This window comes from Gopherus flavomarginatus, chromosome 5 (genome assembly GCF_025201925.1).
Source record: "Gopherus flavomarginatus isolate rGopFla2 chromosome 5, rGopFla2.mat.asm, whole genome shotgun sequence".
NCBI lineage: Eukaryota > Metazoa > Chordata > Testudines > Testudinidae > Gopherus > Gopherus flavomarginatus.
Genome location: NC_066621.1, coordinates 154,634,212 through 154,648,789, shown reverse-complemented (window position 1 = coordinate 154,648,789; position 14,578 = coordinate 154,634,212). Strand labels below are relative to the sequence as shown.

At 47.2% G+C, this 14,578-nt stretch overlaps 2 protein-coding genes across 2 annotated transcripts in view; both read left to right on the top strand.

Moving 5' to 3' along the window:
- Positions 1 to 14,578, top strand: part of FRMD6 (FERM domain containing 6) — a 727,784-nt gene that overhangs the window by 61,038 nt on the left and 652,168 nt on the right. The gene's annotated exons all lie outside the window — the stretch shown is intronic.
- Positions 1 to 14,578, top strand: part of ABHD12B (abhydrolase domain containing 12B) — a 35,569-nt gene that overhangs the window by 523 nt on the left and 20,468 nt on the right. The window contains exons 2-3 of the mRNA XM_050956020.1: positions 9,132 to 9,153; positions 9,807 to 9,928. Of these exons, the coding sequence (XP_050811977.1) occupies positions 9,132 to 9,153; positions 9,807 to 9,928 (144 nt within the window). The remainder of the gene's footprint in view (positions 1 to 9,131; positions 9,154 to 9,806; positions 9,929 to 14,578) is intronic.

Below are 14,578 nucleotides of genomic sequence, written 5' to 3'. Positions count from 1 at the left end.
CCGTGCTCCAAGTGAAGTGATGCCAGGTGTGTAGCGTCTGAAGCTGCTCCTGGCTGGCAGGGGAGGGCTGCTTGGGGGTGCCTGGAGGATCCCTGCTGCCCCCCAGTGGAGGAATGGGGGCAGTGGTGATGCACTGCTACTGCTTGTTGCCCCACTAAGGGGCTGTGGGGGAGTGAAGAGCAGCCCCAAGCTCTGTCTGCATCCTGGTCACTGTCCCCACTGGGCTGTGTTGTGAGGCATCGGGAGTGGCTGGGCTCACCTTACCCAGCCCCCCGGTGGGGACAGTGACCTGGATGCAGGGAGCCTGGCCTTGCTCCCTGCTCCCCAGCCTCCTGGGTGTCTGTAGGAGCAGTGTTGGGGGAGGGGGGTTGCCAGCAGCTTTGCCAGGTGCTCTTTGTGTCCAAGTCAGCTTCCCCGTACGGGTGCAGGAAGTGATTGTTGGGGCTGGGGTGACCAGATGTCCTGATTTTTATAGGGACAGCCCTGATAGTCAGGGCTTTGATATAGGTGCCTATTACCCCTTGTCCTGATTTTTCACACTTGCTGTCTAGTCACCCTATTGAGGGTGCAGGAGGGAGAAGGAGCCCCCGGGGCAATGGAAGAGGTGCTATGCCCATGGGGATAAGGGGTGTTATTTTCCCTGAGTCTGGCCCTGACTAGCTGCATCTGCTGGCATATGTGAGGGTTGCTTTATGCACAGGTACCTACACTCTTTAATAGTTTGGCTTGCAGTGTATTACACCCACTGCCAGTTCAGTTTTGCTTATTAAAGCAAAAGCGACATAGATATATATACGTTACAGTGGTTACAGATTGCTCAGAGGAACATTGCCGATCTGAAAGGAGAGCTAGAGCATATTGTCTGACCCCAAGTAATAACCAATTGCTGCTGGTGTTTACTTAAATTCTGAACATAGACTATACTAGATACTTCTCCTGGGAACTCCAAAGAAGGAATTCAAATTACCACTTTCTTCTGCATCCTTGGGTTAACAGATGTGGAAGAGCTACTAGCTTCTGCTTTCACAATCCTTACTGTTCATCCATTCGGAGCTCTGTTGGCTCTTTCCCATCTACTACAAATTCCATCCTGTTTTTCTTAGCTTTCTGCATAAATCACTTCCCACCCTACCTTTAATTATTGTTTCATCTCTATAGAGATCAGAATAGGTTGATAAACTCTTATCCAAAATCTAGACACAGTAGTGCAATCGGTCTCATCTAAGATGACTTCATGGTGTCTGTGTTGAGCAATTCTCACAACTGTTCTGAGCTGCCGATGCATCCAGTGTTCTGCTTGTTTTTCTGATGCATGTTGTGCTGACCTTATTATTTTTTTATTAGTAGTTGCCAAGATGTGCTTGGCATCAATAATCATACAAAGTATTGTCTATTCTTCAGGGACTGGGTCAACATAGGCCAGGGAAAGGGGAGAAGTTTCCTAGATTTTCCTGCTCTCTCTTCTAGAGAGCTTGTTAAAACAGACATTCTCACTTTCCATTTCAATATAAACAAGTTCCCAGTTAGTCATTTTCCTGCCTGTGGTTCTGCCATTTCTAGATAGAATTGCCTTGGGAGTCTCTTATGTGGCAGACTTTTCAGGCCAAGAGTTGTCTTGGTTGTGTGGCACCAACATGTGGAGAGCTGGCCATCCAATTCAGCATTCTGTGTAAATTCACAGGGTATGAAAGTACCTTCTTCTGAGTCATTTATCTGAAAGTCTACAGCTATGAATGTCTAGGATCATAAAACCTTAAATCAAAGCAATTCAGTCTATTTTTTCTTGGGTCAAATGTAGTGGCTTGTAACTTCCTGCCTCCTTGGTATCTAGTGCTTGTGAAAAGTGACAAACTGACAGTAAAGGAGACTGAAGTCCCCTTGCCCAGTCACACACCAAATACAGCACAAATAGTGGTAGTATGGGCTCCCTTGAAGTACTCGAGGTCCTGGCAGGCCCTTTATCCCAGTACAGATCTACTGAATATTTCCATTTTTATTGAACTATGTGTGGCACCTATTTCTTCTTTCTATAAAAAGAGAAGCATCACTAATATATAACAATTCAGTTCCCATCCAGCTACTTTCTTAAGCAAGTTTTCCCCCCATTCCTATCTGAGATCCATTCCCGCTCTAGATGATAAACTCCTTGGTGCCTGGGTAAATTCTGCTCTGGCACCTCTGTGCAGCTCTGACTTCACAGGGAGGCTGCATGAAGTGAAGGATGGGATAGAAAGAACTTGCCTCTAATGTGACCCGAAATGTCATTGATGCATTTGTATGTTCAGGCCCTAGCCAGGCATCAGCCAATACGATGTTAATTACAATGTTAATTACGATCAGTTAATGAAAGTGTGAGTCATTACTAGGGTAGCAATAACTGTTGGCATCATTCAGCCTACCAGGAGGCTGGTCAGAACATTTGCTCAAAAGCTTCTGTCTTGTTCTAGGGTGATTGATGTCTCAATTTTTTCTGTAAAAACTCTTCCTCCATCCACAGCATTTACCCCACTTCTGATACCTTTCCTGCCATATTACTTTCCCAGCACTATCCCTTCTTCCTTGACTTTCTTCAGTGTCTCCTCTTATGCACTGACACAAGCTTAGGCTGTCTTGCTTTCTGGAAAATCTGCCCTGTTTTTAAGATGTACAGTCAATTTGTACCCCTATTACCTCAACTATCTTCTACTCTTTGAGCCATATCCTCAGCTCATGTAATGCCACTGACTCCAGTTGAAGGTCTCTGGCTTATATGAGCTGAAGACACTGGCCCTTTATACTCAAACATCTAGCTCTCTTCCTCCCTCTCTTTCCATAACATTCCACATTAGTGTCTTTCCTTCAACAGGAGCTGTGTTAACAGAGCTCTGGTTTGAAGTTAAAAACTTCCTGTAGCCTGTGAGACATTCATACTCTGGCAATCTCAATGGACTGCAGCAATCCAGCTAGGCTCATGTTGGCAAATAGCTAACTTGCTTTCTGACGAGTATCCTGTCATGTTGCTGGGGGTGTCTGAACATGTTTGGACTGTGTCCTCAAAGACTAGTGCCACATCCAATAGGAGCAGCATCTTCTGGGAAGGTTTTGTGTAATTCCTGTTAGTGTGGGGCTGGGTGTGCGTAGGAAGCCCTTTTACCTGATTCAACAGTTGCATCATGATCCAGCATCATTAGCTTGCAAGACTCCTCATTTCCCCAGTGATCCTATGAACTTTCTCTCCCAACCTGGGACTGTAACTCTGGAAAATCTCCTGTAGCTCTTGGTGTATTCATCCTCTTTTGGGTATTAATACATTTCAGAGGTAGCTTTGTGCTGCACTAATCTAACTGTTAAAGCTGAAGTAATTAATAGGTGCTTCCAGGCTCTCTTCAAAGTCCGGGTGTTGCATACACAGACGCTCTGCAAATGCAGTCAAACAGCTAGAGCAGTAATCATGTTTGCTCACAGCATGTTCAAATTCTTTCGAAAGAAGAGTGCTGCTTTTCAAATGGGGCCCCCAGCTTGCTGTATTGCTGCAGAGTTGCCATCTTTGAGTTGCATGGGGGTACTTGACCCCTGCTCCACCTCACTATTTCCCCCATGGGTGCTCCAGCCTCAGGGCACTGACTCCAGCAGTGCTCTTATGCAAGACAGGCTGTGTTTATCCCCATCTGACAGATGGGGGTGGGGCAGGGGGAAATTGCAGCATAGAGAGGGTGCATCAACTTGGGCAAATCACGAAGTCTGTGCTTTCCTTCTCTAGCACATCAGACAAGGTTATTCTCTACTTTCACGGCTCTCTGCTGTCGGTCCCCACCCTACCTATCATCTGTCATTTGCTATTGAGCTATTAGTGCTTGCCTCTGATTAGCCCATTATGTCAACCTGTGCTGCCCAGTCATTAGATTTTGAAATAAGTCCCCTCCCAGTTTCTCCTTGGCTGCCCCTCAAACATGGGAGGAGCTCCCCGTGAACATCCACAAAGCTACCTCCTTCAAATTCCTCCTCAAGACTGTCCTATGCTGCAAGGCCTGCAAAAAACTTGACTATTGGGCTACTGGTGTGTTGTGACTGCTACCTATTGCCAATGTTACCCCTGGACACACCTCTGAAGTACTGGTACATAGTCAATATTCATAATTTTAGATACAAAGATGATACAAGATGTCTATACCAGGGGTCAGCAACCTACAGCATGTGTGCCAAAGGTGGCACGCGAGCCAATTTTTTGATGGCACACGGGAAGGCTGAGCTGCTCAGCCCACCACTGCTCTGGGGTTCCCGCTCCTGGCCCCTTGCCACCTGGGGTCCTGCTGCAGGTCCCACTCAGCACCCGCTGCTGGCCTGGGTGAAGGAACCCCAGGCTGGCAGTGGGCAGAGACCCCAGCTGGCAGGAGCCAGTGGCTGAAACCCTAGAGCGGGGGCTAGCAGAGACGCTCAGCCCACCTCTGAAACCCCAGAGCTGGGTGGGCTGACCCACTCAGCCCGCTGCCGCTCTGGAATTCCAGCTGCTGGCCCTTTCCAGCTGGGGTCCCCACTGCAGCCCCACTCACCTTGCTTCCGGTTGGAGTTCCAGCACAGACCTCCTGCCAGACAGGGTCCAGGCTTCTGGCCCTGCTCAGCCCTACCAGCTGCCAGCTCCACTCACCTCAGCTGCGGTCTGGGGTTCCAGCTGCTGACCTTCTGCCAGCGAGTTATCAGCTGATCACTCAGAAGCCTGTGTGCAGCTTAAAGTATCCAAATACATGCCACCAGACACTGGAAAACTCAGCAAGGGCAAGGATCACACTAAACTAATCAGATCTGCATTTTAATTTAATTTTAAATAAAGCTTCTGAAACATTTTCAAAACCTTGTTTACTTATAACAGTAGTTTGGTTATATATTAGACTTATAGACAGACCACCTAAAAAAGTTAATGTTTTACTGGCACGCAAAGCCTTAAATTCGAGTATCTAGATAAAGACTCGGTACACCACTGCTGAAAGGTTGCTGCCTCCTGGTTTATACGTTGATCATACAGCCTCACTCCTTATTGTCCTCTAGGTGCTTACAAACTAATCAGTTTGTACTAGTATCTTTCCAGGTATCAAAATTATGCTGACTGATCTATAATTCCCTGGGTCTGCTTTGTTCCTCTTAGGGTACGTCTACACTACAGGATTATTCAGATTTTACATAAACTAGTTTTATAAAACAGATTGTATAAAGTCGAGTGCACGAGGCCACACTAAGCACCTTAATTCGGGGGGGTGCGTCCAGGGTCCGAGGCTAGCGTCTATTTCCGGAGCGTTGCACTGTGGGTAGCTATTCCGTAGCTATCCCATAGTTCCCGCAGTCTCCTCCTGCCCTTAGAATTCTGGGTTGAGAGCCCAGTGACTGATGGGGCAAAAATAATTGTTGCGGGTGGTTCTGGGTAAATGTCATCAGTCATTCCTTCCTCCGGCAAAGCAATGGCAAACAATCATTTTGCGCCCTTTTTCCCTGGATTGCCCTGGCAGACGCCATAGCACGGCAACCATGGAGCCCGTTCAGCTTTTTTTTTTTACAGTCACCATATGTGTACTGGATGCTGCTGACAGAGGCGATATTCCAGCGCTACACAGCAGGATTCATTTGCTTTTGCATGATAGCAGAGACGGTTACCAGTCGTTCTGTACCGTCTGCTGCCGGTGTAAATTGGCAATGAGATGACCGTTATTTGTCCTTCTGTACTGTCTGCTGCTATCATGGGTGCCCCTGGCTGAGATTGTCCGGGGGCACAAAAGCAAAACTGGGAATGACTCCCTGAGTCAATCCCTCCTTTATGGTTTCTAAAAATAGTCAGTCCTGCCTAGAATATGGGGCAAGTGTACTAGAGAAGCAATGTAACAGAGAGCACAGCTGCTCCATGTCAGATCCTGCAGAAATGATGAGCTACATGCCATTCACGGGGGGTGCCCCTGCAACAACCCCACCCGTTGCTTCCCTCCTCCCCCAACCTTCCTGGGCTACTGTGGGGCAGTGTCCCTCCCCATTTGTGTCATGAAGTTATAAAGAATTCAGGAATAAAACAGTGACTTGTTAGTGAGATAAAATGATGGGGAGGCAGCCTCCTGGTGCTATGACAGTCCAGGCAGGACAGAATCTTTTCTTTACACAGGACAGGGAGGGGGCTGATGGAGCTCAGCCCCCAGTTGCTATGATGAAGATGGTTACCAGCCGTTCTGTACCATCTACTGGGAATGACCGAGAATCATTCCTATTTTCACCCAGGCGCCCCTGGCCAGCCTCACCTGAAGCCAGCCAGGAGCATTCATGGGTTGATAAGGAGGACGGTTACCAGTCCTACTGCACCATGTGCCACCGGGGAGGGGAGAGGAGTGGATACTGCTCTTCACTGCTGCAGCATCGCGTCTACCAGCAGCATTCAGTAGACATAAGGTGACATTGAAAGAAGTCAAGAAACGATTTCTTTCCCTTTTCTTTCATGTGGTGGAGGGGGAGTAAATTGACGAGCTATTCCCTGAACCACGCCGGACAATGTGTTTGTTTGAACCTACAGGCATTGGGAGCTCAGCCAAGAATGCAAATACTTTTCAGAGACTGCTGGGGACTGTTGGATAGCTGGAGTCCTCAGTACCCCCTCCCTCCCTTCATGAGCGTCCATTTGAGTCTCTGACTTCCCGTTATGCTTGTCATGCAGCACTGTGTAGCCTGTAGATTTTTTTTTCAAATGCTTTGGCGTTTCGTCTTCGGTAACGGAGCTTTGATAGAACAGATTTGTTTCCCCATACAGCGATCAGCTTCAGTATCTGCCGTACGGTCCATGCTGGAGCTCTTTTTGGATTTGGGACTGCCTCGCCACCCGTGCTGATCAGAGCTCCACGCTGGGCAAACAGGAAATGAAAATCAAAATTTCGCGGGGCTTTTCCTGTTTACCTGGCCACTGCATCCGAGTTCAGATTGCTGTCCAGAGCGGTCACAGTGGTGCACTGTGAGATACCGCCCGGAGGCCAATACCATCGATTTGTGGCCACACTAACCCTAATCTGATATGCTAATACCGATTTTAGCGCTACTCCTCTCGTGGGAGAGGAGTACAAAAACCAATTTAAAGAGCCCTTTATATCGATATAAAGGGCCTCATAGTGTGGACGGGTACAGCGTTAAATCGGTTTAATGCTGCTAAAATTGGTTTAAACGCGTAGTGTAGACCAAGCCTCAGTAAAGAAAGGTACTGCCTTTGCCTTTCTCCAGTCCTCTGTGGCCTTGCCTATCCTTCATGCGTTCTCAAAGGTAATTGCTAGCAGTTCCAAGATTGCTTCAGCTAGTTCCTTAAGTACCCTTGGATCAGGGCTGGGCAAACTACAGCCTGGGGGCTGGGTCTAGCCCTTCAGATGTCTTAATCTGTCCCTTGAGCTCCTGTCAGGGAGTGGGATCCAGGGCTTGCCCCGCTCCATTGCTCCAGATGGGGCATGGTGTTGGGGGCTTGCCCCACTCTGCGCATTTCGTGGCTCCTGGAAGCAGCAGCATGTCTCCTCTCCAGCTCCTACATGTAGGGGCAGCCAGGGGACTGGGCATGCTGCCCCTGCCCCCAAGCACCCCCTCCACGGCTCCCATTGGCTGGGAACCATGTAGGAGACAGAGGTGGGACCTGCTGCTGCTGCTTCTTCTGGGAGCTGCTTGAGGTAAGTGCTGCCTGGAGCCTGCAACCCTGCCCCAGCCCTGATAAAAACCCTCAGTCCCAGCTCGGAGCACCCTTCTGCACCCCCAATCCATCATCCTCAGCCTCACCCCAGAGCCTGCACCCCCTGCTGGGGGGGTGTGGGGTGTGTGTACACACATCCACACCGCCCCAGCCTGGAGCCTCTTTCTGTACCCTGAACTCCTCTTTTCTGGCCCCACCCCAAAGCCCACACCCCCTCCTGTACCCCTGCCCCCAGTTTCATGAGCATTCATGGTGCCCCCCATACAATTTCTATACCCAGATATGGCCCTCGGGCCAAAAAGTTTGCCCACCCCTTCCTTAGATGAATTTCATCAGGCTGTGTTGACTTGAACACATCTAACTTGCGTGAGAGATTCTTTATCATGTCGTTTCCCTACGTTGGCTTGTCTTCCTTTCCCCCTTGTAATATTGTTTGAATATTTGGTCTCCATTAGCATTTTTAGTGAAGACTGAGCAAAGTAGCTATTAAACACCTCAGCCTTCTTGACTGCATCATTTTTTAGCTCTTTCCCTCTAAGTAGAGGACCTATATTCTTTAGAACCCCTCCTTAGCCATTCATCCAGGTTTCCACACTTTGTAGGATTCTCTATTTTTTTAGCCATTAAAGGTCCAAACTCTGTGTGCACACTTGTAATACATCAAAATACTCTGAACTTTTGAAGGATACACATGAGCCTAAATGAATCAAGTAGCATTTAATTAACATTTGTCCTCCTATCGCATAGTGGGGTGGAAAAACTTAGGTCAGCCCAACTATCTCAGACAGCAAATACTTATTGCATCTTGCCTCCTGGAAAGTAATAAGGCTTAAAAAGTGAGTAGCATGTGCAGTGGAGGTTACTTAATATCAAGGTTTAGAAACTTGACTTCTGAAGCACCACCGGAAAAGATGTGTAAAAAAAGTGAGGACTAGCCTGGTCTGAAAACTCTTAGGCACAGCATGGGGCACTGATGTGCCCACACTTTGAACAGTGATTCTATCCCTAGTATGCTCAGCCTCTGAATATTGTTTACCAGTCTGGGTGGGAAGCTCATGTACCAAATCTCTGGACATGCAGTTTAGTGTCATGATTAGAATCCTAATGGGAACATTAAAACCAACACCTGTTCAGTGGATACATGCTCTAGGCACATACTCTTCTTTCCCCTGCCCAATCCAGGGAGAGATGCATACAACTGAACCATGGCCAACCTGAGCTTACTAATTCGCAAAGACTTCCAGAACCTGCCGAAGGCATGCCTGAATTCTCACTGGCTTTTTTTGGGATCCAGCTAAAGTTCTAAAAGTGCCCTCATTCAATCCTGAGGCCCAGTAGAAAGAATTCTGGGATAACGCTCATGTCCCAAACACCTGACTGGCAACCCCACAAAGGAACTTCCATGCCTCAGTGTACCCTGGAGACAGTCATCTGCACTGAACCATTTTAGAATATTGAGTGGCAGCTGCTGTCTCCTCTTCCGAAAGGTGAGAGATGACAACACAGTGTGACTGTGGACATCCCTTGCAAACTGTGGACCATGCTGAAAGTCAGTGTCTGCTTTGATCACTTGCCAGTGGCAGCTCCGATTTACATCAAGCCACTCCTGAAGCTACCCACCAGTGCACTAATCTGGACTTGGCTAATTGCCTGTCTTGCCTCATGAAAGAAGGCTTTAGAAGGATTGAACAGGCTGTTTATGGGAATACAGAAATCCCTGTACACATGCTGCCTTTTTTACTCCAAAGAGTGCTCCAGCTTCTTCGTGCTCCTCTTGAAGTACCTGGGGATCATTTCCCAGACTTCGCATAGAATACAAAAGACGGTTAACTTGAGTCTCTGCAGGCAGCGGCACTGTTGAGCAGTGCTACAGCAAACCTAGCAGTTGGTAGGCTTAGGTCCCTAGTGCCTGACAGGGAAGTGACTTCCTGCAGAAGCTATTTTAAAAGAACCTTAACTTGCCCACTGCTGTGGAAGAAAACCCACCCCTGCAAAACTCTAGGTCCCCTTTTTAATCGTGTCCATAAGCTAGAGACTTGACCCAACCCCTTCCCCGACAAGTCCTACATAAAGACTCCTAAACTAATTCTAAATGTTTTCTTAAAGTAATGTATATTAATGGGACTTACTTGTCTTACAGGAGGAGGTCATCCTGGTTATTCAAAACCCTAATCCTGCATCTCTTAATTATTTATGTTTCCGTACCATTCCTTATACGTCTCTTTCCTGCGCTGTTGGCCAAATTGGTCTTTTTCAACATCAGTAAGTATTCCTCCCACTTACTTGTGTGGATAAGAAATGATGTGGCACTCATTGCATTTCTTTCTCTATTGATTATCAAAGAGCAAAAGGGGCAGCTTGTGAGCAAAAGTGTACGTGTTGCTTTTCTAGTATCAGCTATGCATGAACGTGTATCAAGGGCTAAGACTGAAAGTAACTATTTGGGGGATTCTGGCTAATTTCAAGAGATTTCTGGGATGTGAAATAAAACCTTATTGTAAACCTGAAGCAGGGTGGTGGTGAGAAGGGCAGATTGACTACCCTTCTGCAGTGCAGCTGGGTTGGTGGGATGAGAAATGCATTGGGATTGATGAGTAAGAATAGCTGCTTCAGATGAAGGCAAGGGACAATGGGAGATACCTCATTGGCCTGACCTTCTTGGTGGCATTACATTTGTTACTCCTGGGGGAATTCTGCACCAAAAAATTTAAATTCTGCGCACACTCCTTTTTAAATTCTGCATATTTTTTGTCAAAATAACAATATAATCCACACCCACTCTGAATTAGCACTACAAAAAGTAATTTTTCCTCTGATACTCACCCCTTGTCAACTGCTTAGAATGGGCCACATCTACCCTAATTGAATTGACCTCATTAGCACTGACCCCTCCACTTAGTAAGACAACTCCCATTTTTTCATGTACTATATATTTGTTTGCCTACTATATTTTCCACTCCATGCATCTGATGAAGTGGGTTATATCCCACGAAGGCTTATGCCCAACTAAATGTGTTAATCTCTGAGGTGCCACAAGGACTCCTCATTGTTTTTACTGAATCAGACCAACACAGCTATCCCTCTGAAACAATATAATCACACCAGTTTCAATTATTTTGGTCATTTATTTCAAAATACCAGTCAGCAAGTTTGTCTGTAACTATACAGACAAAAAAGATTCAAGGAATGTTTTTGACAAATAGATTCCTTACTAGACATCTTACTACAGAAGTTTGTCATAATTCCTTTAAACTACAAGACAGAACTGTGTTTCTTGCACCCCTCAGAAGCAGTGCAAAGGCTTGGGGGGAATCGGGGGGGGGGGGAAAGAGGAGCTGAACGAGAAGGAAGTAATTGCTGGGAAGGAACCTGGAAGTGAACCTGGAAGGTGGTTGGGTATGAATGGGAGAACTATGGAACTACATTTTTTGAGGGGGGGGGAAGGCTTGTTGGGGAGCCTCCCCCATGCAGACCCCAGCTGAACCCTAGCCTCGCCCATTCAGTCAGGCACATCCCCCCCCCCCCCAGCAGCCCTATGTGCCCCATTCTGTCCCACCTCATGTCTTTTCACCTGGTCACCCGACCCTGTCTGGGGGGCCAGGTGATGTCCCGATTTTTATAGGGACAGTCCTGATTTTTAGGCCTTTTTCTTATATAGGCTCCTATTACGCCCCCACCTTGTCCCGGTTTTTCACCCTTGCTGTCTGGTCACCTAAGGCAGGGCACTGTAAGGAATCCAGCCTCTTCTCCTCTCCATTGGCTGCTACAATGAGCCATCTGCTGTCCTGGTGCCACAGCAGCCCCTGGTGGCCAAAAGGCATAGCTGCAGCGCCTCGCCAGCAGAAAGTATTTTCTGTGGAGGAAAAAAAGTCTGCAGGTGACATGAATTCTGCGCATGTGCAGCGGTGCAGAATTCCCCCCATGAGTAAGTGTGTACTCCCATAGTCAGTCATTGCCTCAATCACAGGGCCAGGCTTAAGGAGCTTGGAGTGCCTTTGAATTCACTTGAGTAGCTAATGGGGGAACAAGGGAGAGGTTGTGTTCCCGATGCCTCAGACTTTGCAGGCATATTTTTAGGGCCTGCTTTTACTCTGCATCTCTCAGGCTTTTTCCAAAATAAAGGATTTAAAAATACTCCTGATTGCTGTCAACTTGAGTTTCTTAAGGTATCTTGGAACAGGCTACACAAACTTACTGAGCAAGCTCTGCCTTTGCCAGGGATGCTGAGGCTGTTATACATAGAGAGTGCAGGACACTTATGTTATGCAATCCAGGAAGTTTTTGGAGAGTGTTTGGAACAACTTCCTGGTGCAAGTGCTGGAAGAACGAGCTAGGGGCCAGGCTCCTCTTGAACTGCTGCTCACAAACAGGGAAGAATTGGTAGGAGAAGTAGAAGTGGGTGGAAGCAGAAGTTGGTCACTGGGCAGCATGACCATGAGATGGTTGAGTTCAGGATCCTGACAAAAGGAAGAAAGGAGAGCAGCAGAATACAGACCCTGGACTTCAGAAAAGCAGACTTGACTCCCTCAGGGAACTGATGAGCAGGATCCCCTGGAAGACTAATATGAAGGGGAAAGGAGTCCAGGTGAGCTGGCTGTATTTTAAAGAAGCCTTATTGAGGACCCAAGAATAAACCATCCCAATGTGCACAAAGAATAGCAAATATGGCAGGTGACCAGCTTGATTTAACAGAGATATTTGCACTTAAACAGAAAAAGGAAGCTTACAAAGAGTGGAAACTTGGACAGATCACTGGGGAAGGGTGTAACAATATTGCTCGAGCATGCAGGGGTGTAATCAGGAAGGCCAAAAAACAATTGGAGTTGCAGCTAGCAAAGGGTGTGAAGGGTTTCTATGGGTATGTTAGCAACAAGAAGGTGATCAGGGAAAGTGGGGGGCCCTTAATGAATGGGGGAGGCAACCTAGTGACAGATGTAGAAAAAGGTGAAGTACTCTGCTTTTTTTTTTTTTGGTGGTTTTTGCCTCAGTCTTCACAGACACAGTTAGCTCCCAGAGTACTGCACTGGGCAGCACAATATGAGGAGAAGGTGAGCAGCCCTCAGTGGTGAAGGAACAAGTTAAGGACTATTTTAGAAAAACTGGACATACACAGGTCCATGGGGCCGGATCTAATGCATCCAAGGATGCTGAGGAAGTTGGCTGATGTGATTGCAGAGCCATTGGCTGTTTTTTGAAAACTCCTGGTGATCAGGGGAGGTCCCAGATGATTGGAAAAAGGCAAATATAGTGCCAATCTTTTTTAAAAAAAAAAAGTGAAGGAGAACCTGGGGAACTACAGATCGGTCAGCCTCACCTCAGTCCCCAGAAAAATCAAGGAGCAGGTTCTCAAGGAATCCATTTTGAAGCACTTGGAGAAGAGGAAGGTGATCAGGAACGGTTAACATGGATTCACCAAGGGCAAGCCTGACCAACCTGATTGCCTTCTATGATGAGAACTGGCTCTGTGGATATGGGGAAAGCAGTGGATGTGATATATCTTGACTTGAGTAAAGCTTTTGATATGGTCTCCCGCAGTAGTCTTGCCAGCAAGTTAAAGAATGGTCTAATGGCGGTTAGAAAGCTGGCCAGGTCGGGCTCAATGGGTAGTGATCAATGGCTTGACATCTAGTTGGCAGCTGGTATCAAGTGGAGTTCCCCAGGGGTCTGTCCTGGGGTTGGTTTTGTTCAACATCTTCATTAATGATCTGGATGATGGGATGGATGTTATCCGCAAACTTCCTGAGGGTGCAACTAAGCTGGTAGAGGTAGATACGCTGGAGGGTAGGGATAGGGTCCAGTGTGACCTAGACAAATTGGAGGATTCGGCCAAAAGAAATCTGAGCTTCAACAAGGGCAAGTGCAGATTCTTGCACTTAGGACGAAAGAATCCCAGGCACTGCTACAGGCTGGGGGCCAACTGGCTAAGCAGCAGTTGTGCAGAAAGCGACCTGGGGATTACAGTGGATGAGAAGCTGGATAAGAGTCAGCAGTGTGCCCTTGTTGCCAAGGTGGCTAACAGCATATTGGCTGCATTAGTAGGAACGTTGCTGGGAAGTGATTATTTCCCTCTATTTGGCACTGGTGAAGCCACATCTGGAGTACTGTGTCCAATTTTGGGCCACTCACTACAGAAAAGATATGGACAAATTGGAAAGAGTCCAGCGGAGGTCAACAAAAATGATTAGAGGGCTGGGGCACATGACTTATGAAGAGACTGAGGCAACTGGGCTTGCTTATTCTGCAGAAGAGAAGAGTGATGGGGGATTTGATAGCAGCTTTGAACTACCTGAAGGGGGGTTACAAAGAGGATGTAACTGAGCTGTTCTCAGTGGTGGCGGGTGACAGAACAAGGAGCAATGGTCTCAAGTTCCAGTTGGGGAGGTCTAGGTTGGATATTAGGAAATACTATTTCACTAGGAGGGTGGTGAAACACTGGAATGGGTTACCTAGGGAGGTGGTGGAATCTCCTTCCTTAGAGGTTTTTAAGACCCAGCTTGACCAAGCCCTGGCTGGGATGATTTAGTTGGAGTTGGTCCTGCTTTGCGTAGGGGGTTGGATTAGAATACTAGATGAACTTCTGAGGCCTGCAGAGGTAGTATAAATATGTACAATCACTTCTCTGTGGAAGTGCTGTGTATAATATACACTTAAAGGGGGAAAGATTTCAGAACTGCTTGACACTGGTGTGCCTAGGCTCCCATTGAAGCCAAAGGTGAAAAGCCCTTTGACATCAGTGGGAGGAGTTGAGTGCAGAAGATTCCATCCATGATAAGTTGGGAATTGGGTTTTCTCGCAATAACATGAAACATCTTCCTAGAATCTGAGACTCTGCTGAGTTTGTGACTATGGACATGAACTTATCTTGACTAGCTATCAATAGGATGATTACTGCGCTGTAGGGGGAGAAATTAC